The sequence below is a fragment of the Thalia democratica genome, chromosome 2 (assembly GCF_965202585.1).
Source record: "Thalia democratica chromosome 2, ktThaDemo2.hap1.1, whole genome shotgun sequence".
In the NCBI taxonomy this organism is placed as follows: domain Eukaryota; kingdom Metazoa; phylum Chordata; class Thaliacea; order Salpida; family Salpidae; genus Thalia; species Thalia democratica.
In genome coordinates this window covers 50,118,041-50,142,694 of record NC_139166.1, presented here as the reverse complement: position 1 = coordinate 50,142,694, position 24,654 = coordinate 50,118,041, and the positions used below count along the sequence as shown (strand labels likewise).

Genomic DNA, 24,654 nt, shown 5'->3' with positions numbered 1-24,654 from the left:
TATTTAAGACTAAATGTATTAAAAAAAAAATTTTCTATAACATGATTGAAAGGTTGTTGTTAAAAGATCAGTAATTACCTATGTAGAACTTATATTTGATAAGTTTAGTTGGTATTTTTTTTAGAATTAAAAACATAAAGTTACGTAGCTGAATATTATAACAAAAAAAATTAAAATATTGTGTGACTAGTGTTTAAATAACATTTTTGCTTATTTTTATTATGCATAAGATAAAAGTTTCTAGCATAATATTTGATTTGAGTATAGTTTATAAATTAATGGCGTTTTATTTATTGACAACGAAATCTAAATGTATTGATAGTGTTTTTTTATGAATACTGTTGTAGTTTTATAAGTAGCTTTTTTTACTTGAGTATGAAAAAGTTTTAAATATTTGCTAAGGAAGTATAAATTTTAAAATACTTCAACTTCCGATTGACAAATATTTTTTTTCTTATGTATGCTGATTTTATCTTTGAAAACACTTGTGGCTTAGCACTCATAATCTAAAAGCTTTTAAGTACACTTAAAAATTTTTAAGGTTTGCTGATAATCTCATTTTAAACGGTTCATATTGTTAGTATTTAAAACAGTCCTAAATCTTTAACTTACAACTGACAACTTTAATAGCTATAAACAAATAAGCAAAATGTTTTTTCTGATCATTTTTCAGTCAAAACAAATTTCGTTTTTTAATGATAAGTTTAAAAAGTTAGCTCAATTTTTTTAAATAAAATTGTAAAAAACTTTTTTAGATTGAAAGTATTAAAAAGTTTAACAATTATTTTCAATAAAAAGAAGCATCTAAAATATGTTACTTATTGGTAAGTTATCTTTGATTAGCTTTAAAAGTGTGCTTATCAGTAAAATGTTAGCAGTTTATATTGTATAATTAAAAACTTTAAACCAAGTTTCTTTCTGATAGTCAAAATTTTGTTAACTTTCCAAAAAATGGAATTGTATACTTTTATTAAAAAGTGTACTCTGTTAAATTCTATGTTTCATTAATTACTTTTTAATTAAGTAACTCAACACTTTTACCAGCAGTTCTTGCTTCATTGCTAGCGGCAGCAAAATGCGAGATTTCCATCTCTCAGCACCCGACCCCGCGATCAGTCATGCGTGGCGATCACGTGACCATACCTTGTCGAATCAAAAACCTTCCTCACCACATACCCGTGGAATGGATGAGAAATGGGGTGTTCCTCGGTGGGCTGGTAGCTGGAGGCAACAAGTTTAAAAGTCAGTTTTGTAAGAGCGTAACCTTTTTTTAAATTGGTTTAAAGTAAATTGGTATTATATTAAAGTATTATTTAATATCTAAAGTTTAAAAACTACTTTTATATTTTTGTTTAAATAATATAGAATAAAGTAAAATGAAGCAAGAATTATTTTTAGCTTATAAGTTTAATTTTTTGAAAATACATTTAAAGACTGCTACAATAGTTCTTTGAGTAAAATCATACTTCATTCGTCAGAGTCAACATAGTTGATTTGTTTTGTTAAATTTAACAGGATATCCGAGATACGAAATGGAATTGGACAAAGGGAGAGGTATTTACGACATCACAATAGACAAGGTGGATTTGATGGATGCGGGTCATTACGAGTGCCAGGCCACTTACTTTCGTAAAAATGGCCACCCGGTACCCTTGAAGTCTGAATCTGCAGAGCTTGAAGTATTTGGTTAGTTAAATGAATAAATATAAAAATAACAGCACTACGTACGTTTTTAAGGCAAAACTTTACATGCAATGTAGTATTAAAAATCAAAGTTAAATTGTATTGCAAAATATTTTACATTAAGCCGAACACACCAAAAAATAAAATGTGAACAAATTTCAGTTTATCCGTCTGGTCCGTTTGTAAAAAATATTGACGAAAGTTCAACATACAAGCTAATTGAAGGAAGGCCAGCTACTTTGTCCTGTTCAGGTCTTAATGGAAACCCAAAACCAAAAGTTACATGGTTAATAAGTAAGTTTGAAATGTTTTTTCTTTTAAAAGTTATTAAAAGCAAGTTTAAAACATTTAAAAGTATCAAACTTTTAATAAAATGTAACCTGTAACAGCTATAAATATTTTCAATTCTCTAAAGATATACAGTAGTTCTTCAAAATAAATCGACTTAAAATTACAGACGAAAAAGTTGAAACTGCTTTGGTACGTAAAGAACACGTTTTGTCTGATAAAAACTTATGGAACACATTTGCTTATTTAAAACTCGATGATGTAGAAGACTTTGAGAAAAATAACTATACATGCATAGTTGAGCCTTCGAAACAACTAGTAAAAGACAAAATATTCAGCAAAAAAACGATTCGGATAAAAGTGATAGGTAGTTTAAGTTAAAAAACGTAGTTTGTTTAAGTTTTAATTTCATTTATATAAGATTCTTTATAATTAGTTTTTTAAACTGCAACTTAGTTTATAATACTACTTTAAGCTATAAACAACAAAATTTTTAGAAAATGATTTTCAACAAGTATAAAATGAAACAAATCAAAAAATATAAGCTATTTTATGTTTTCACTTTTAGCTTTAAAATCTTCTACTTTTCATTTATCATTCTTAAACTTTTTTTAGCTAGGCCAAAATCAAGTATAGTGGTAACAGCAAACGGACCAGTGTTTGCAATTGATCAAGACGTATACTTTAAATGTAGTACAACATCAGACGTAGACGTACCTGTGACAGATTACAGGTGTGTTATCTTATTTCTACGTTATATTTATTTGAAAACAGCTGAGATCAAATACAAGTTTTCAAACTAGTTTCTACTACTATTCAAACAATAAACAATACTTTAAGCATAATTTTATGTCGGTGATAAAAATTTAGAAAGCTTCGAATTTTAAGTCATAAAAGTTTTAGAACGCTTGAATAACTTCATTTGCTTATAAATATAATAAAGGAGAAACTTTACCCCCTTTTTACGACTTGTTTTAAAAGCTTTATCAGTTGTTCTGCATTTATTATGACATTTTTATAGAACGCACTATTGACTTTTGTTCATTGGTTTTAGTCGTGCAAGTTAAAAGATGGTTTAATTAAATTTATTTATAACAAAGAAAGTTTGGAATGTTTTTCTTTATGTTTAACTAACCACCTTTAATGGAAATGAAAAATAACAAGTACCTAAGTGTTCAATAAAGTTATATGAACTACCAGTAGTTTTTAAATAACATTTTTACCTGCCTCAAAAAAATATAATTGCTTAAAGCAATATAGTAATCTAATAACATTTAACACTATTGCTTGTAACTACAAGAAACAGGTTTGACAAGTTTATATTGATTTAAATATGTAAAAAAATAATTAATCAAACTGTTTTATGTAAGTTTTTTAAATTATAATGTTTTATTTAAAAAAAAAGTTTTTAATAAGTAAATTTAAAAGTAATAAGTTTGTTTATGAATTTTATAATTAGTTTGTGACATTTGTATAGTATTTTTTTTATTAAACATGCCTTTCAGATGGTATGAAAACGGTAGGCACTTAAAAAAAGTTAGTGGGTGGATGTACGGTATATCATCAATTAACTCCAGCTACGATGGAACCAACATATCTTGCGATGCTTTGAACGAAGCCGGTTACTCAGACATGTCAACTACAACTCTTTATATAAGACGTAAGTGAATAAAGTTAATTCATTACAAAAATGTTTCAATAAATCAGTTCATTCACCGTATTTATCTTAACCTGATTAGTACATTAGTTTAAACATAGTGTTTACATGATGCTGTGAGATAATAATCGGCAAAGAAAGTAAAAAAAAAAATTGCTTAAGTTTATTAAAACTTTTAAAAACTTGTGAAATAGTGACTTTTAGAAATGCTAAGTAGACTATAGATTAAATCAAAATCTTAAATAGTTAATTAACCAAAAGTCGAACTTTATTATAACTTAATGCAGCTAATTCAAGTTCGACAATTTAATGACACATAAACAGCTGTTGATTAACTTTTGTTATTAGTTCTTTAGGGTTAAAAACTTTTGTGATGATCATCTTGCAAAGTTCATTTCTTTGCCTTTGCATTTCTTAACATATAAAAACTAATTTATACTTATTGAGCTCATTTTGTTTAATAGTTTTAAAAAATTAGTTTTAAGACAGTTTGAATTTGAGCCTTGTAAAAAGGTTTTGAAATTTCAACCAAAAGGCAAAAAATAAAATTAGCCCTATCACTGCATATACTGTTTACTGTTCCTTTTTCGGTTCATTTATGATATTTAATAGCTTATCAGTAATTTTTACGTGATGCGATTTTTGCTTGTGTGTATACAAACGAGCCCTGCATGTTGCTGATATAAACAACTAATTACCCCTGACGCCGTTTCATTTATTTCTTGAAATTTCTCGACTGGATTCTATCACGCGTAACTAAAGCGACATCTCGATTTGAGACTCCTTTTCACGTTAATTTAAGCATGAATTGAAATCATTCAGCGACAAAACGTTATTTGTAGGCAGCTTTGTTGATGTACTTTTCAACATATGAATTAGTGCATAACAAAATTAAACTTAACAACATTAAACTTTAATGTTTAATTGATCTCAGTTTAATAACATTTTATATATATGACAACTACTTATAAACTTTTTATTGAATATTTTTTATCGCTTTTAATATTTTTTTACTAGAAATAATTACAATAACATTAGGTCCACCATCGGTAATACCAATGGAAGATAAAAAAGTCAAAGTAGGAAGCTCGGTTACTTTCACTTGTCAATTCGAAACAAATATGAATGAAAATGAAATAATTTGGACGAGGTTGAAAGACGGTAAAGTTTTGTCAAACGAGCGCACTTTCGATATTTTAAACGCAAGAGTCGATGATTCTGGTTTGTACGAATGCCTTGTCACTAACCGGGTTAGAATGTTGTGAATATAAGATATAATAGTTTGTTAATTTACTTTTTCATTCGTTTTATTTTTTTGTTTTGAGTTTTTTTGGTAGTGTTTTACTCACACAACAGGTAATAAAATAATAAATTAAATTAAGCTTTATCAAAATAGTTTAAATTATTTACAAAGTTATGAAATTATCAGTAATTTTTTTAAAACTTTAGTTTAATATACACCTAGAATAAATAACACTAAAGCAATTAATTATAGGTAAGATCAGATAAGCAGGTATTAAATTTCGAAGTCAAAGGACCACCCATCATCAAAAGTGATGAAAAACAAATGTTTAAACTAGGATCAAAGGCTGAGCTAGTTTGTAAATATACTACGACTTCGTTCATCATCGAAATGGTAAACATCCTTTACTTAAATTTATAAAGCTGTTTTCATGTAGATTGTAAAAAAAACAATCAGTTTAATTTCAGTTTTTTTTTCACATAAAAACTTTTCATAAAATTTTAACGCTTGGCGTTACGACACTTGAAAATTATTCACCGTCAAATTTTTCATACTAATAAAACATTTCACGGTAATTAGTTTGTATCTGACTTCATTTTTCCACTGCATTAAGCGAAATGTGAACTATAATTAAAACATCATTAAGATGAAAAATGATAATTTTGTTAGCATTCTTCAGCTACTTAATTACCGCTGAGAGATTTTCAGCTGTTTAACGGTTTTGTTTTATTTTGTTAATATGTTTATTTTTAACATGTTATTTTAAGTATTTATAAAGGAATGGAGCTGGACTAAATTATCAAACGACAGCAAAAAAGCGACAAAGTTTACTTTATCCAGCAAAAACAGCACAATTACAAACCCGGCAAACGCTTTGACGAGCCCTGAAAAAATAAAGTACAAAACAGTTCTCGACCGGAAAAACAATGTTGGAAAACTGATAATTTCAAATTTAGACGAGGCTGAGCTTCGAAGTGTACCGAATGGGTATCAATGCTCAGTATCAAATGAATATGGATATTCAAAGTTGAATATAACGCTGCAAGAAGGTAGTTGCTAAAGATTTATTATGGTAAAACATTAGTAGTAAAAGTTTTTTTTTCTGCAAAAAAAAAAAAATTAATGGTATTTTGGATAATGGTATATGGGATGAAAAAAGTTAAACTTGATACTTTTGTGGTTTTAAACATATTTTTAATTAGTATAGTTAGCCAAATTATTTGATACGGAAGTTACCATATGTTTTTTATTAAGCATTGTTGGTATAAAATTATCGTAGGATTTATTGCATACAATGTTAATCTTGCTGTGACTAAATAAAATGCAAAAGAGTAAAAATACATAAAAATTAATCAAAATTGGATAATTATTAAATTTTAGACATTTATTAGGCGGTCAAAAAAAAAGTTCAAAATATATAAATGACTTTTTTTATGTCACATACAAATTAAAGAATGAAAATTGAACAGCAGCTTTGAAAATAAAAATTGTCGCGTGTACTTAGATAAATTTTATAAAAAACTATAAATTTAAACCAGATCAATAAAATGTTGGTTACATAATATTAAAAAAAAATGATGTAAAAAAAGTTTTTAATAAGCTCATTAGTTTAATAAAGTTCCACTTATTGATTAAGCTTTGATATTAAAACTGCTACTAATTTTAAGTAATTTACGTAGAGAACAAAGCTAAAGTTATTATTTTTCATTAAGTATCTGTTGTTTATTTTTCTTTTTTACTTATTGTTACAATGAAAAAACACAAACAACATTGTTATTAAAATTTAACATTAACGTAATAACAAAGTTTTCTACAGTTTTTTAAAATCATACTAAATTGTTTTTGTAAAAATTAAAAAAATGTAAAAAAACCTAATTGAACCAAACTTAATTGCTTACAAAAACAAAGGAATATTAATAAATAACCCTTAAAAAATACTTTTTTTTAATGTTTTTGATTGCTATTTTTTGTTCTTGCGGAAGCTGTGTGGAAAATATCCAAAACATTGTTATTTTAATTAAACGTTTACGCACCAACTTAAGAAACTAACAAAAAAATTTTTGATATAATAACGCATTGTAACTAAATACAATTCAGTAAGAAAAGCTTAAGAAAACAAGATAACTCACAAATGCATAAAGTAAAAATGTTTTACGTAATTAGAAATTGATCATTATACTTGTTTAATCTTATATGAATATTTTTCAATGATACGAAAAAACACGTTTTAGTTAATATAACTTTACAAAATATTTAAATATGATTTTTTCAAATAAGTAAATGATTAAACTATGTTACTAATAGTGTAATTAAAAAACTTGCTTTCATTCAGGTCCTCCTGAAAATAACAATTTAATTGTTATTTTATGTGGGTTGTTCGGAGGTGTCATTGCATTTATACTGATGTTTTTGTTGATATACAGCTTTATACGAAGAAACTTGAACAAGAGTAAAAGTAGTAAAAACACGATAAATCCAAAAATTAGTTACCACACGGTAAGTGAAGCATCCAAAATTTTTAGAAAAAACTTAAAAAAGTAAAAAATCACAATCCACAATAGTTAACTTGTACTTTATACTAAATTTAAAAGTAAATGTCAACTCTATATTGATTTTAAACTGTTCAGCGAAGCAAAAAAACAAAAGCTTAAAGTGCATATAAAATTAAAAAGACAAAAAAAAATTAAGAAACTATCTGCCGATGTTGAAGCATACGACGACCAGTCTACGGTGGATCCGAAATCATCGGAGGACGAAAAGTCATCTAGGCACTCCTCGGACACAAAATCTTTCAGAAGTTCTGCGGAGCTGAATGTAGTTCAAAATGTTGTAACTAATTGCGATGAGGGATACGTAACTGAAGGTAATTGATATTAAGATAAAAATACAAAAAGTTATTATAAATATTATTAGGAAAATTAAATTAATATTTACAAATATGGACAAAATAGACTACAAAATCGTAACAGGGGATGAAGTACTATTAGGAGTATAATTTGATATTTTTGTTTTTTAAATCAGTTTTTAAGTAGAACAAAGTACTAAATCTAACCATAAGGTTACTATTGTTAGTTTTTATATCAGTGAAATCACATTAATTTCTAACTTACTTTCGTTAATAATTCAAAATTTGTACTGCTTTTAATCTTTGTAAAACTTTTAAAATATATCAATAAAAATTACTTTATAGTTGTTTATACAAAAGCCTTAAAGTTTTTAAATATAGTTAAGTAATTTTTTTTGTTTGATTTAAACGAAAATCAGTAAAAATATCGTTGACTGTGATGAAACTATTTCCAAACGAGTTTGTTGTATGTATTTCTTTTTTTGCATCCTAAATGAAATAGAAAAGAGTACAAATTAGATAAGCAGTTAAAGTTTTAAATAACTTAGTTATAAACTTTGAAGTGAAAATAAATAAAAACAAAAATGAGAGACTAGGAGGTATTATTAATTTTGTTAGCTATATACAAACTACATATAAATTATTCATACTAAATAAAATATAAACTAAAAGTATCAATAACACAAGAATAAAATTTAAATTCTATTAGAAAAAATTTAAAAACGAATGTTCCTCGTAAATCATGTTGTTTTTAAATATTTCATCTTTTAAATTGATTTCACTTTCGAAGCAAAATTGTGGCTACTTTTCCTCATTTTGTACCTAAAGTCAACTTAAGCATACGTATAATTTATATATTAGCATAAGTATTCTGATACTAAAAACTTTAGTCTGTACCTTATTTTAGCATTAATATAAAAAAGAAACATATATTCAAAATATTGCAAGCATGCGAGTTTATATAAATAATTAATCAGTGTTTTAAAAATTACAAGTGCAACTAAAATGCTTTTTGCCTCAATTTTCTACCACATGATTGATTAGAAACAAAAAAAATGTTTTTTATTTTTGTTTTGACAGCTTGAAAACTAGCTACCTATAATACAAATTCAAGAAGTTAGAAGCTTAAAAAAACAGCTTAAACTAATGCAATATTTTTTGTGATCTTTTAAATTCAAGTAGTTACAAAAGTTTAGACCTTAAACTTTTTTAATAAAAACTTTTACATGTTTTTTATTAAAGAAAAAATCTAAAAATATTTCTAAACAATAAAAAAAATTAACTGTGAGATTTGTTTTGATGTTTATTATATATAAATTGGTTACCTTATTTGCTTAAATATTATATTAAAAAGAACATGAACTTCTAATTTGGAAATTACTCAAGTATTAGTTGTACAAATAACTTAAACAAATTTCTGTTTTCAAGTTATAGAAACTGGTAGAAATTTATGCTTTAATTTCTTTTTAAAATCCATACTTAACAAAATACTTTTAATTTGTTACGTTCACTTAAATGAATTCATTTATTTTTTTACTAATTACACTTTTCTTAGGTGGTCTTCATAGCTACAAAATCTATCATGGAAAACATGAATCAAAAAACACGAACCCAAAGAACTATCCAGTTTATAACTATCCAATCACTGTCGACAAAAACGGTTACGACTCAAAGTCAGACATTCTGTCGTCTCAAAATAATCCGTACTATTACGGCAATGACAGATGCTTAAGCACCGTGTCAATGTTTAACAAGCCGGTGCATAACTTTCCTCGTCATGGAAAAGTGACTAACCAATGGCAGAACTCTACATTCGACTACACGCCTTTGTCAACGCAAGAGGTTCTCGTAGGAAGAGCTCCTTACGTTCACTATGCAGGCTTTCAAAACAACCAAGCAGCTGCGAGATACCAGAGCTCGAGAAACGCACTCAATGAAAGTTGCACGAAAAAAAAGCAGAGGATGTCAACGCAAGTGTGATTACGTAACTTTTTGTTCATCTCTTAATTGTCATTAGGAAAATTATTTAGCTGCCTTGTTTCAGTAGTGTTATGATAGATGTTAAAAAATTGCTATAAAATTTACTTAATGACTTTTGATTTGTTAATATATGGTTTCTATAAGTTTGTTTAGTGCTAAATTAAAGTAATTAGATTAGAAATTAAAACCAATAGATCCTTTTTTTTACTAAAAAACAAGTGTTTGTGTCTTCTAAAAAGATTTAAATGAATACAAAATGAAGAAAAAGTTGTTATTTAATACTCTACGAAGTGATAAAGCTCAATCATAAATTAAAAAAAAAGTAGTATTACGGTATAAAATTATTCTTAGTACTTTTTCATTTGCTAACTTTTGCAGATTTATATGTATAATAAAAAAGTTACTGAATCTTAGAATTTCTTATATAAAAAAGTCATATAAACTAATTTAAAAGAACAGTTGATTGCTATATGTTAAAAAAACTACTTTTAAATATAATTATGTTTATAGTTTTTTATTGATAATTTCTTAGATTACAATTCAGTGTTATTCTATTAACTTTAGTTGTTTAACTTCAAAGTTTAAGTTTAACTTTATACTTTGTTTTTCAAACAATAAATTTAGTTAAAATATGTTTTTCTGCAAGTTTTCTATAAAATTGTTTTAATAACGAAATTATAATGGAAAAACAAAAAAAAAATAGTTTAAGTTTTTTTGCTTGGAAATATATATGTATGTATATATATATATATATAAATAGACATTTAACAAAAATATAACCAGATTTTAAGTGTAAATTATCCTACAAGTTTTTATTTTAATAACAATAATTTTACTACAATAAGTTGTATTTTAAAACTTTATAAAAAACTACTTATTTTTGATTTACATCTTTTTGCAAACATAGTAGAGTACAAATATTTTTAAACTTTTACTCAAATTTTGTACTGCTATTATGAAAGAAAATTAACTTCTGCATAATGTAAAACATTATTAATATAAAAAAAGATACTTAAAATAAAATCGATTAAACTAGTGTTTACTGTACACCGTTTTAAAGCTAATTTCTTTTTTTTTTCTAACAAAAAATAAAACTGTATTTAATGTATAGAAGTTTAAATATTCTATAACCGATGATAACTATTTTGTTTGTAACTTTGTATAAATCAAATTAAATCATTAAAAAGGTAAACAGTAAAGTAAATATTTAACCTGTTGTATTCACTAATTCTGGACATAAAAGTAGGTAAGGAAGTTTACAACTTATAAACAATTTTTTTCGCAATAACTCTATTTTTATCAATTTCAAAAATTACTTGACAAAAGTACATTATAGTTACTATAATTTATTGAACGATAAAAATACGCTCAAGATATTTGGTCCTAGGACGTGGTGCACGAAGAACTTTTCGCTTATCGAGTCGCACTCCACGGATACCTTTTAATGTCTTGTGCAGCACATTAAAAGATGGTACAGTTGCATGGAAAAATTCAAAAAAAAAATTCTTTATCGCAACAACAAAATATTAAAAACTTCCATCTTAAAAACTAAAGAACTGCGCAAAAGAACTTTCAGAAATGAATAAATGCCTTTTAATAATAACTAAATAATAATAGCAGGAAACCTCATTTACAAACCAAATTAATAACAGACTAAAACTTACCTGAGCTCAATTTGCACAGCACTTTAAAATACATACCGGAATCATTAAACAAGTTTAAACAAAAGATAAAAAGGATGCAGCATAGAAATATTAAATTGAATATGGGATTTAAAAGATATAAACAAAAAATACAGCTTGAAGTAGAAAAATTTTTGCAGAAATAAAATTCACTTATGTTTTATGAAAAGCTCATTTCTGTAATAATAAGAGCACTGATGTCACATATACTGCTTAGCATTGAATAGCTATTTGTTATGTACTTCCTAATTAAAAAGTTAAAAATTTACTTGGTTTAGCTTAAATTCAAAGCAAAGTATCAGACAAATAAATTTCAATCACACTGTTTTAATTCACCAACTTAACAAACCGTTGTAGTTAATAACTCTTCTTGGACAAGACATTTAGCTGTATCCATGGTGTAAGACTCGATAACCGAAATATTTGTCGTATACAATGTTCTAAGACAAACTTTTTGAGCGCATTTTTTGTCGTTTAATAAACTAATAATTAAACTGTCGCAAAATTTAAATTTAGATTTCAGAGTTGCAGTTTAGCTAAATTATTACCATTTTAAACTTTTTTGGCACCTTTAATTCGTCGAAATCAAATAAAGTATTAAACGATGTAAGTTTTGCACTTTTTTTGGTCATAAACTTAGAAAAGCATCGAGGAGTGTGTGAAAATTGTACGCAGAGACTTTAATACCTAAATATCCGTAAAAGTATTAGATTAGTTAGACTCTTTTAACATCAACAGATAACTATCGAATGTCTTTTTTTTAAAATATGGTTTGGTCGTAACTTAACTAAGAAAATCATACAATATAACAAAATCAGTGCAAGCACCTCGAACAATTTCACCTGAATAGTATATTTGACATCAGTGCTTTAATAAAGATATACAGATATTTTAAGTTATTTCTTTTCGGTTTGATTTACTCTGTTATAAATTTCTTTAACAAATTTTGTAATATTCTATTAATAACGAACAGAGAATGAAATTAAGTTATTTTATATCATGAAAAATTGCTTCAGCATTTTCCACAGTGCATTAAAAAAAAAAATAATTAGTAAAAAAACTATTTTTCCTGCTATTTCATAAATATATTTTTCTAGTTTAGTTTTGTAATTACTATACAATTGTCTACTTAATTAGAGCTGACTTTATCTGGTTAACATTTTCTTTATTTTTTGCATTATAGTTTAAGTATTTGTACTTCTAACGTGTTATTTCGCAACGACATTTTACACTTTTTTAGCTGCGACACTATCATTCTAGATTAAGCAATAAAGTTATCTGTAACACTCAATAAAAAAGATCTTTAATTATATTTATTTATTTATTCGCAGTAATTAAAAAACATTTCAACAAAAACCTTACAAGATTTCATCAACTAAAGTTTTTAAACTAAACATTATATCAGTGTTTCCATAAATTTTTACCTCTGAACAGTAGCCTCTAATACCCGTATAAGTTAATTCACTGTGCACAGAAATTAAAAAAAAGAAACAAAAGTGTTCTAATTGTTAATTTTTTTGGTTATTTTATATTTTATTTTAAATTTAAGTATATTGTATATTTCGTTTATACATCAATAAGTGCATATAAAATCTAACAAGCGAAAAAAATGTTTATATATTACCAAACTTAATTTAATTAAAATTTTACTTAATTCTATATTGATGTATTACTTTCGATATTAAGGTCAACTTTTTCATAAAACGCTTCTGTTTAGAAACAATGTAAGTATGTATAGTTAAGTATTTTGTATTAGTAAAAAAAATATTATATACAAAACTTGACGTAAAATTAAAAATGCAGAAAAACAGAAAAACATTAGTTTAAGAGTTAATCAAATGAAAAAAAATCAAGTTCGTTGCTTTTTTAGTTGAATTAAAAAGTTAGATTTAAAAATAAAAGTTTGGTAAGAGAAGTTTGAAATCCTTTTTTAATGTCATTAATGTTACCAACGATTTTATAAAAGTTTAGTTGTCGTTGTATAACTTCATTTTTATTTTTTTAAACTATTAGGCTAATAAAAAAATTAACTATGGCATAATTAAATCTTCAAATAAAAGAACCCAAAATAACTTGTGCAACTATTTATGCAATATTTACATAAAATCATCACGTAATGCATGATGAATAAACAAAATCAGTGATCACAAGATGGCCTGAATGCTAAAAATTAAATATTAACTAAATAAAAACAAGCAAACAGAATACTTTTTTTTATTTTTAACTAATAATGAAACAAAAATATTTTTGTTCATAAGTTTAACGTTTGACTTGTTTTTTTGAAGTGTTTGTTTTTTTGAAGTGTTTGTTTTTTTAAATTAATTTTAAATTTTGAAAAAAATTTGTACATAAAATAAGTTTATTTTTAAAAATCACCCATGAAAATTTTAATCGTTGTCTAGAAAATTTATTTCAGAACGGACTATATAATTTTTTTTAGTTAAAGTTTGTTTTAGTTAGCAGTTTTTTTAACAGTTAGGTATTATTCAAATTATTAAAAAAATTAATAAGTCAATTAGTTTTATTTTTAGAAAATTTCAATCAAAAAACTGTGTTTTCGACTTTCAACGGTTAAGCTAGCTGTACTTAAAAAACACTGGTTTAAAGATATGTAGTATTAAGAACATATTACAAAATTAAGTAAGCTGAAAATTTATAAAAGAACTAATATTGCATTTTATAATCAATACCTATAAGTATAACGGTTTCTATACAATATTTTACACAGAATATTGTTTGAAATATAGATAAATACAGTCTTACATAATTAAAAACAGCCTCAGTACTTTTGTAGCATCTAGACATGGATGAAAAGCACGAATACCTCTTTAAAGTAAGTTATATGAGCTAAAAAATATAAATTAAGAGCTGGCATAAATTTTTAGTTAGTATTTAGAAAATTTATATAAATGTTTCAAATGTAGACCATACAAGTATGAACATGATGAAATAGAAAACAAGTAATACTACGAAAAATAAGTAATCTTGCGGATAAAGTTTAAAAAAAGATTTATTAAAAAAAAAGTTATTCTATCAGTTTAGACCAGTGGTCGGCACGCTAATTCGAATCCGTGAACCCTAAATCACAAAATTAAAATTCTGTGCACCCCAATTTACTTTATTTAGCGCCGCTAGTATTTAAAAATATGTAAACATTTTTAATCTTTTTTTTACTAACAGTTCGGTAACCCCTAGTTAATTTTTACGCGCTAACTATAAGTTTACCTTATCCATTTTAATGAAATTTTAGTATCAATTTTATTTCATTTTATTTTTACAAAAATATTTTACTTGTATCACCCAGGTCTAAAATACTAACTAGATTATTTTTTCATGATTAAAAACTAGACTTAGCTAACCTTAGAGAGCTAAATATGTGACAGCCCTGATGTTATTGACCCTTTCTATACTTTAATTTTATTATAAGTAAAACATAATTGAATTTTTTTGGCCAAACTAATTTTTTGTTCAAATAGCAGTTGAATAAGCTGATTAATATAGTGATTTTTAATGTAGCAAAACGCTTTTAAACAATAAGAGTTAATAAAATTAAACATTAATAGAATAGTAATCGTTTTATTTTGTTTTAAGATTCTATGAGATTTGCTCACTTCTGTTTTTCTTTTGGTGGCAAAGGGTGGAAGAAGTTTTACATTACGTAACAAAATAGAACTAGGAGAGTACAAAAATGGTCGTTTTATTAACAACAAAATTGTCGATAAGATATCAAGGTTGAATAGGTCTTAAAAGAAGAAAAAAAATAATTTAGTTTCTGCGAGAAAAAAAATCATGTACCCCAAAATAAGTTTCATGCACCCCAAAAGTCTCGTGCACCCTAAAAAATATTTCATGTACACCAGTTTGCACCAGTGTACACCGTGCCGACCCCTGGTTTAGACATATAGAAACTAACTTTACACCAGAGCTTCAAAATATCTTAAGTTATCTAATGCTAAGCATTGTTTTTCACATACTTTAATTACTTTTTTAATAAATTGTGTACCTTTATTTTGACTTAAAAAAATAAGCTGTTATAAAACTATGACTTTTTAAATTCAACTAAAGCAAAATAAAAACCACTATAAATAAACAACAACTTTTAATTCAGATTTAGTTTTTAGTTGATCTTTATTGCAGCTTAGTTTGTCTTGTAGTCATTATTTAAAAAAGTATCCATTTAACTATCAAACACTTATACAGGTACTTGTGATTGGTGACTTGGGTGTAGGAAAGACATCAATAATAAAAAGGTACGTGCACCAAGTGTTCTCTCAACAGTACAGAGCTACTATTGGCGTTGACTTCGCTCTAAAGATAATTGATTGGGATGAAAAAAACCTGGTCAGGCTTCAGCTATGGGATATTGCAGGTATTAAAAAAAGAAGTTGTTTTTTTCGTACGTTGTTCGAAAATAACTACTCTCGGTTTACAAAATTTTTTTAGTTCACTTTCCATAAATTTTTTAATTTCAGTCACAACTTGAAAATTTTCAATTAGTTTTATTTTAGCAAAGTCAGGTATTTGCAGGTATTTTATATGTTTTAATTGGTCAAAATTATCTATTTATAACATAAGCTTCTAGTTTGCTAGAAAGTCTGCGTTGTACTTAATTGTTACGAATTAACAATATTCAATAAAAACAAACTATAAGCAGGTACTATCAATTTATACTAGCGTTTCCCAAACTGAGCCAAGTAGCCTCTTTGAAGGGCACTACAGAAATTTAGGGGGCTATGAGCAGCAAAAGAGCCACAGGGGAGCCATGAGGTCACAAATTGAAACTTACACTAGATATTCATGAGTTAATGACAAAGAGCGAAAAATAAATAAAATAAAAAGGTCTTAGGCGTTTTTAGTGGTAGTTTTTGAACTTATACTTGATATTATTGAATAAATTCGGGAAATTTAGGGGGTCACAAGCCTTAAAAGGGGAAGCCACAAAGCCATAATTTGAAAGTTACTTTAGATAGTCTAGAGTTGATGACGAAGAGCGAACAAAGGTCTTAGGCAGTTTAAGTGGTAGGCTTTTAGAAATCTTGTCGGAAGAGGCCATAGATTTTTAGTTTCTCTAAGGGGAGCTTTTGAAAAAAAGTTTGGAAAACCCTGATGTATACTTAAAAAAAGCAACGCGAACTAAAAATAAAAAGACTTATAATTTTTTAAGCCGTAAAGAACTTTAAGAATTAGTTTTGGCGCTTTTAATAATACTAAAAGGCTCTTAGATAAAAATATTTATACTTACTCAGAACGTTTTTTAAACTTCACTTTTTGTAAAAATTTATTAATTTATTCACGAAGTTGTACAACTTAAATATTTTTAATAAATTTAATTGGCAAAGTATTGTAATTTGATTATAATCGAACTAAAAAACAACTTTTTGTCAGTCTATTTTGAAGTTTTTATTAAGAAAGTAAGATAAAATAAGGGTTGTTTATTTTATAAAGTGTTTTTAATAATAAACTATCCTTGTTTCGTAGGTGCTTAAAAGTTTAGTTTATTAGATGAAAGATATAAACTCACTTATGATTATATGAAAATTTTTTTTTTTTCTAACTAACTAGTAAACTAAAACTGTTCTCTTAAATAAAACTAAACACTTTATCAATTATTTTTCAATGTACATCTTAGCGGGTAGCTGTCAAATTTTAACGAGCGTACAAAATTGCTTGAGGGAATAAAATTGCACGAGTGCACGAAATTGCACGAATATACTTTTGCACGAAGACACTTTTGCACGAGGGGATAAAGTTGCACGAAGATAAAATTGCACGGGGATATTTTTGTAGGAGTTAAATTTATTTTTAATAATTAAAACATTTTTTTTAATTTTCTTTGCTTATTTTTTTAATTATTTTTTTTACTATCACCGTTACCCCTAAACCTTACTCTTGGTTGGTAAGTTATTATTATTACTATTGTTTTTTCTTTTTAATTTTTAATTATTTTTAGTTTTAGTTTTTGTTTTTTACTATCACTGTTACCCCTAACCCTTACCCTCGGTCGGTTGCTTTTTTTTTTAATTTTTTTTTTAATAAATTTTATTTAAACTTTTGTTAGTTATTTTTTAACTTTTATTTTTACTATCAATGTTACCCCTGGCCCCTACCCTCGGTCAGTAGTTTTTTATTTATTAAATTACCTTCTTTTTTTTTCTGTTTTAATTTTTTTACTCCCGTGCAAAAAATGTAATTCGTGCAAATTTGACTTCGTGCAAGTTTGGCTCCGTGCAATTTTGTGCACTCGTGCAATTTAGTCCCGTTCTCATCTTAGCATTTCTAAAAAAATTTTGCTTAATTTTACGCTTTAAAAATTTTAAATTTTGCTTTATAAAGTTTAAACGATATCATCTGAAATTATATCACCGACTTTTTTACAGAAGTACAGTATTAATTTAAACTTTAAAGACCTTTTGCAATTTTATGATAATGTTGTTATAAAAGCTAATCGAGCAGCATAAATTAAATATTTTTTTCATCTTTTAACTAACATCGAATGCAGGTCAGGAGCGATTTGGAAATATGACGCGAGTTTACTACAGAGACGCGGTCGGAGTGTTTGTTGTGTTCGACCTGACAAGAGTGACAACATTTGAAGCTGTCACTAGATGGAAGAGTGATCTAGACTCTAAGGTTGTTTGATGAAAAAATAATAAAAAGAAGTATAAACAAAAAAAAATGAATTAAAACTTCATAGGTTTCATTTTGTTTTGAACTAGCTTGTTTCTAGAACCATATTTTAATCAAATGTTCATTTATTTTTCTTGTTATAAAATAGACTGTCTTCCTGAATCTATGTACAAAAGTTAATCCTTTCACCAAACTTTACTAACTAAATTAGATGTTTCATAATCTTAAAGCCGAAAGTTCAAAAGTAGATTAAAATACTTTTAAAAGCAGGTTATAACCTAAAATAGTTTATTTTTGTTAAAACTATTATTTTTTACGCCAATAAAAATTATTCTGATGAAAATTGTGTGCATAAGTATCAAATTTGAAACAATTGTAAAGTAGTGTCTGTTTTAATTGTTTTTTTAATGTTGAACTTTTATTGATAATCTTTTAGAAACTAACAAAAATATTTCATTAAATCATTTAAAAATGTTTAGCTTAAAACATTGAAGCAGTTTAAAATTTTCGTTACAAAAATTAACAGAAGTAATTTATAAATATCTCAAACTAAGTTTTTCTACAAAATGTGAGATTCAAAAATTTATTACTTTTAAAGGAATGTTTAAGCAGTATAATTGTTAATCCAATACTAATCTTTTTTTCGTTTATAACTGTTTACTTCTAGTATGTTGTTTTTAAATACTATTAATTACGAGCTCATAAAAATTTAATCACAAGTTCATTATTAAAAAAGCTACAATGTTTTTCTACAACAATGTAGACTATTTGTAAACAAACTTCTTTTTAACAAATATCAATGAGTATAATATATCCTAGTGTTCAAGATATTTATAGCATTATATCATAGACTGTAAGAGTGCTTAATATAGTTGTCATTTAAGTTTTAATGTAAATAAATAATGCATATTTATAAGTTTGTTACTAGAGTATTCTATATAAACCGTTTAAAGTTTTCAAATGAGCACTTAAACCAAAACATTTAGCAAGAATTTTAGTTTCACTTATTTTAAAAGAGATGATGAAAAATATTGCCATATTTTTTTCTGCTTTTGTTTTGTGTATAAATTTACGAGTTTAAGTTAATTGTTCCACAACTACTTATGCACACATTTTCAGGTGACGCTACCCAACGGAGGTAAAATTCCGGCAGTTTTGCTCGGCAACAAAAGCGACGAGATGGATTCTGACGAGTCTTCAGTCATGGAGCACATGAACAAGTACTGCGAAGAAAAAGGATTCGACGCCTTCTATCCCACATCAGCAAAGGTTTATAATTCTTATTTTTTAGCATATTCTTTCAATCATTAATCTTAATATTCCGCCTTTGAGCTACTTCAATTTTTTTTTAAATTGACTTTTTTTTTGTAAATTTTGTATCTTTTTAATATTGAAAAAGTATGTTTTATTTAAAGTTTGTATTTAGTTTTAGGTCCTAAAATCATCTTACTACAGTTTACAAACTGCAAATTAAATGTGTAATCTTAAATAAAAATGGTCTCCCCAACACATTTAAACAGCACAACACAAATATCGAAGAAGCTGCATCGTTTTTGGTCGACAGAATTCTGGAAAACGAAAAGCATCACTCGTCCAACAAAGCAAAAGTTCCGGACCTCGTCGACCTTGAAAAAGAACCGGAGGTGGACGAAAAAGAAAAGGGGGGATGCTGCTGACCGACTTTCTAAGAAAAAACACTTCCGTTTAAATTTTACTCGGCTGAACTCGAGATTTTTTTAATAGTATCTTCTGCTTAACAGTTTTACTCATTTTAAAGCTACACGTATTCACAAGTAGAAAATATTTCAAAAATTGAAGGAGAATTTTCATGCAAATTTTTGTATACAATTTAAACAGTTGGAGCTTTTGTCATTAATTAACAACTATTAATCATTGAAATGTTACCTCAAATAGTAGTTTTAATAAAATAAGTTTGATAAAATTTAACAAAAAAAAAAGTTTTGATTTTTTTATGCTTCAATTTAACGTGCAATATTTTTAAGACTTTTAATTTTCTTTTGTCAATGTTTAAAAATAAACTTTTAAAAACTATTCAACAGTTTGATTTTACAACAAAAGCCTGTAGTTTAAACACAACAGTATAGTATGAAAAGCCTTTGAGTAACATTTGTTTATTAAATAAAACTAGTAGAAACAACATGGCTAATACATGAGTAGCCAAATGCAAATATAGAAAGGTTAGGTCCAATAAAAATGTAGATAAAGCAAGTTGATAAAACAGAAGGCACAGTGTTCCATTAACAAGTTTGAACAGTGCTTTCAACAGCAAAATATACGTTTATTCGGTCACAGCCTTCAGCACAGCTTTGCAGTGATGGAAATAAAAAGTAAGCTCTACAGCGTCCCAGGTTCAAAAACCAAACCGCCTCGAACTGCCGAAGGTAGGCCTGGTAAAACTGGAGCCGGTGTTTTTGAGTTTATGATTGAGCATGGGGCTGGTGCTCGGCTGAGACTTGAAGTCCATCCTGTCTTTCAGCTTCAGTGAAATATCTGTGTTTTAAAAAATTTGCTTTCAACTTGCAGCTTTTCGACGTAAATTCTGTAACTTTTATAATTAATTTGTGTTTAAAAGGTTTGTAGCAGCACTTTTTTTTTCAAAAAAAGGTTAACACAGTCCAAATTTGTTTGGTATTAGATAACTTATGTTACACTCGTTTATAGTACAATTCTTTAAAATAAATTTATTAAACTCAGGTTGACATGAATTTATATACCATAAGCATAAAACAAACAAAACATATAAAACAAATGTTGTAACCATTAAGCTTGAGTACATATGTTTATCGAGTGCTTACTTTTGTTTTCAACTCTCCCGAACTGCTGAGGCATGATGTTGGCGAGCGGCAAAGCGTTGACGTTCGTTATTTTCAGCTGGTTTCTACTAGCCGGCTCCTTTCTACCGGCTGGTATTCCCGGCAACACCGACTCGTATTGTGTCACCTGCAATTAATTACATGTTAAAGAGTTCAGGACATTGTAGTTTTTTCCTAGTATAAAACAAGGTTTCAGTTTTTTTTTTTTCAAATCTTTATAATTACCATGTAAAAGTTATGGGTAACGCGCTTTAAATCACAAATTTAGTAATAACTTAAATAACATCGACCGTAGATAAGTAAAAAAATTCAAAGTTTACTTATTAAAACTATTTATATTAGGAAGCAAAAAATAATTAATAATAAAAATTAAGATAAATTTAAATGTTAAACTTTTAGTTAATGCAATAAAATTAGCTACTACTTCAAACAATCATAGTTGAAATGCGGATAATTATGTGAAAATCTACGAGACATTACGCTTTATAACGTCATGAATGAAAAATTAGAAACTTAGATTTACTAACCTGTTATACTTTTATATATAGACATCTTAATTGGTTACATGAGTAAAAATTAGTATTAGCAGTAAAAATATTACTGGTCATATCTTAAAAACTAACTTGCAATTAAAAAACTGTACCGATGGTCTAATAAATTAAAATATGCTGGAAGAATCAACTCAAAAAAATATAAAAAATGATAATTCAAAACAGCACAGAACTATCACAAGTTAAATCGTCGTGAACCCATTTAAAATGCATGACAATATTAACCACTATGCATCAAACAACTTTCTTGAACGGAATTCAGCGTGACTCGGTTACTCAACAACCAATGCAACACTCAACTCAAACCTGCTGGTCGAAGAAGTAAGCTTCGGCCTTGCTCCTCTCCTCCGGCGTCACGTGCAACCCGTCGATCACCTTGATGGAGTGCAGCTGGAAGATGAGGAGGGGCCTGTGGAGGAGCCTCCTGGCCACCGCGTTTCCTATCACCGAGATTTCATCCAACTTCACGAAGCTCTCCAGCTTTTCCAGCTCGCCTATTTCCTGTGTGATGACGAGTGAATAATAAAGCTGAGACAGTGTACATCAAGTGTCAAAATTCATAACAAATAGCTAAGATTACATAAATAAGAAAAATTTATTAAGCCAGTCAGCACAAGTTAACAAAATGATAAAATATATTTTGAATGCTGTTTTTTTTTTGCTTTTGTTATTTTTCAGTATATAAATATATTAGAAAAGTAAAAAAAAAAATTCTGTTAATAAACAATTTACGCAAACTATAATTCAAAACCTGTTATAAAGCTTAATTGTTAAAAGAATTAAGGTTTTAATTAATATAAAAGAAATGAAATAAAAACAACTACTTAAGTAAATTTTAAATATTGTTAAAAACCTTAATATAAAATAACAAAACTTTGCTTAACTAAACAATTACTGGTCCTTCACACAGTCATTAAAAACATTTTGATAAGATAACTAAACTTAAAAACACAACTTAATATATTTAATTTTTTCATTATTAAAACGTTTACGTGTTTTGAAATCAAAAAATCTAAACCTATGGTGGAAGAAAAAAATAACTAATAAGCCATTAGTTGCAAGTTTATTCAAAGTTTGACACGATTATAATGCGCTTAATCTTTAGTAAAAGCAGATTTGTCCACTTATTTCAATTTTTTATAATAACAAAACTGGATTTTGTAAAAACATTAAAATTTCATGTAACGATTTGATAGAAAGAAAACCTAGCTACTCAAATTGTAAACTATAATTTTAAATTTCAAAAGTAAATTTTCACACTTAAAGCTTTAAAGTTTAATTAAATACTAAAAAAAGACTAATGTTTGTTTCTTAAAAGTAAAAATAAATTTGTGGTAAAAATCTATAAAAATAAAAACTATTATTTATAGACTAAAACTTTTGTTAACAATAAGAATTAATAAAAAACTTTAAAGCGTTCGAATTAAAAAAAGATTCAACAAGTTATGATTGAGACACAATTTATTACTTTATACACATTATTTCTAATTAAATATAATTCTACTAAAAAAAAATCAAGTTCAAACTAAGTAGACGAGTAGTAAACAATTTTTTTATAATATGAGAACATTTTTCTTACTTGAATTCTGTTCATACCAAGAAAAAGTTTTTGTAAATTTCCCATATAATTAAAATTGCTTAAGTCACTAATTCGATTTTCTTCTAGATGGAGCTCCTTAAAATGTAAAGTTAAATTTAAAAATACAATTTATTAGAAAATAACTAAAAAATATAATGAACATATACTGAATTAAATAAAAAAAAGCTAAAGAGTTCATTGAAACAAATATTCATGGAAGTATTTATAACAGACTAATATTAGTTTTAGTTTGCCTATTTTACATTTTCTATTTATTACTTTTTCAAACTTATAAGTCAGACTGATAAAGCTATAATTAAAATATTACTCTTAGTTTGCAGAGGCTGCTAAAAGAATTTTCACTAATCGTCTTAAGTTTATTTCTGTCTAAGACCAGCTCTTCAAGTTGATGCAACCCTTCAAAACCTTCAATTTTCGTTATTTGGTTGCCTGTTTAAAAATGCGTTTCGTTTGAAAACTTTAATATGTGTCATAAACTAAACAATAAAAAGTATAAATAGTATTAGAAGAACTTTTATTAGTGTAGTCAAAAACAAACCGTTGAAGTAGCACGAAAGCAAATATCAACTAAAAATATTTATTAAACAAAAAAACAATTATTTTTCAATGTTCTCACAACTTTTTGAAAAAAAAAACTTAAAAAGTCTCTTCTGAATAAAATTAAGTTTTTTCGGCAAAAAAAAAACAAAAAAAAAGCATACTGTTACATATCATATAATTTTAGCTAGCCTATTTTAAAAACACTTTTTGTACAATGAATATATGTTTTGTTTCGTGTTGTTTGTTCTTATTATTAGTTTTATATTGCTTTTATTTTTAGTTATCAACTAAAAAAATGTACATCTCAAACCTTGCAAAAACAGAGTTTTCAAACTGGTCAGCCTGCCGAGTTGCAATGTGGGCAAGTGTTTTATTTGGTTGTACCCGAGATGCAGAACCTCCAAATTTTCCATGACCGGAGTCAACTTCTCCTTGGCTTCCGTCTCCATCGGGTGGTACGCGTACTGGGACCTGATCTTTAAACGTAAAAGTTGAGTTAATAGAAATAGCTAGAAAACGGGCTTTCATCAAATAATAAGTCTACATAACATTTTTTGAATTTTTTTTTAAACAACTTGTTAAAGCTTCTACTTTTATAAAGCGTCTAGACCAGAGTTTTCCAAACTTTTTTAACAAGGCTTCTTTTAAAGAACTAAAAACTACTTTGGCCTCTTCACACAAAATTTCTCAAAAAACTACCCTTAAATACGTCTACAACCTTTTTTACTCCTTATGATCAACTCCAGAATATCTAGTGTAAGTTTTAAACTATGGCCTTGTGACTCCCTCTTTTACAGCTTATAGCCCCCTAAATTTTTTAAATTTTCCCATAATATCTAAGGTAAGTTTCAAAACAACCCTTAAATACTCCTAAGACCTTTTTTTTTTGCTCAATTATGGCCTCGTGGCCCCTTTGCAGCTTATGGCCTCCTAAATTTCTGAAATGGTCCTTTTGGGAAACCTTGCTTTACAGATTAATTATTAAACTTAAACAGCAAACTTTTTTTTTGAGATGTAATTCTTTAGGTTGGTGCTAAAGCCTATAATAGAAAAATTGAGAAATTTTGGCTTTTATAGTTAAGGTGACATATCTTAAAAACTTTAATTGCCTAATATTTTATAGG

General features: G+C 26.8%; 3 protein-coding genes across 4 annotated transcripts in view; 2 read left to right on the top strand and 1 right to left on the bottom strand.

Annotated features, from left to right (window-relative positions):
• Nucleotides 1-811: 811 nt before the first annotated feature.
• On the top strand, nucleotides 812-9,754 carry LOC145828659 (kin of IRRE-like protein 3). The gene is made up of 13 exons (XM_082936414.1): nucleotides 812-824; nucleotides 1,045-1,242; nucleotides 1,516-1,686; nucleotides 1,846-1,977; nucleotides 2,141-2,338; nucleotides 2,587-2,704; nucleotides 3,477-3,631; nucleotides 4,667-4,878; nucleotides 5,124-5,264; nucleotides 5,650-5,920; nucleotides 7,204-7,367; nucleotides 7,560-7,734; nucleotides 9,272-9,754. Exons 1-13 carry the CDS (start codon nucleotides 812-814, stop codon nucleotides 9,694-9,696), a joined length of 2,373 nt encoding a protein of 790 aa, XP_082792540.1. The 3' UTR covers nucleotides 9,697-9,754.
• A 4,427-nt stretch (nucleotides 9,755-14,181) lies between these two features.
• On the top strand, nucleotides 14,182-19,681 carry LOC145828658 (ras-related protein Rab-32-like). The gene is made up of 6 exons (XM_082936413.1): nucleotides 14,182-14,211; nucleotides 15,579-15,747; nucleotides 16,288-16,290; nucleotides 17,878-18,008; nucleotides 19,125-19,274; nucleotides 19,526-19,681. Exons 1-6 carry the CDS (start codon nucleotides 14,182-14,184, stop codon nucleotides 19,679-19,681), a joined length of 639 nt encoding a protein of 212 aa, XP_082792539.1.
• A 478-nt stretch (nucleotides 19,682-20,159) lies between these two features.
• LOC145829336 (leucine-rich repeat-containing protein 9-like) overlaps nucleotides 20,160-24,654 on the bottom strand; it is a 31,911-nt gene continuing 27,416 nt past the window's right edge. For both annotated transcript variants that reach the window (XM_082937100.1, XM_082937101.1), the window contains 6 exons: nucleotides 23,841-24,006; nucleotides 23,298-23,419; nucleotides 22,970-23,065; nucleotides 21,697-21,891; nucleotides 20,822-20,966; nucleotides 20,160-20,516 (listed from right to left, as the gene is read on the bottom strand). In XM_082937100.1, coding sequence (XP_082793226.1) covers nucleotides 20,377-20,516; nucleotides 20,822-20,966; nucleotides 21,697-21,891; nucleotides 22,970-23,065; nucleotides 23,298-23,419; nucleotides 23,841-24,006 — 864 coding nt within the window. In that variant the 3' untranslated portion in view covers nucleotides 20,160-20,376. The remainder of the gene's footprint in view (nucleotides 20,517-20,821; nucleotides 20,967-21,696; nucleotides 21,892-22,969; nucleotides 23,066-23,297; nucleotides 23,420-23,840; nucleotides 24,007-24,654) is intronic.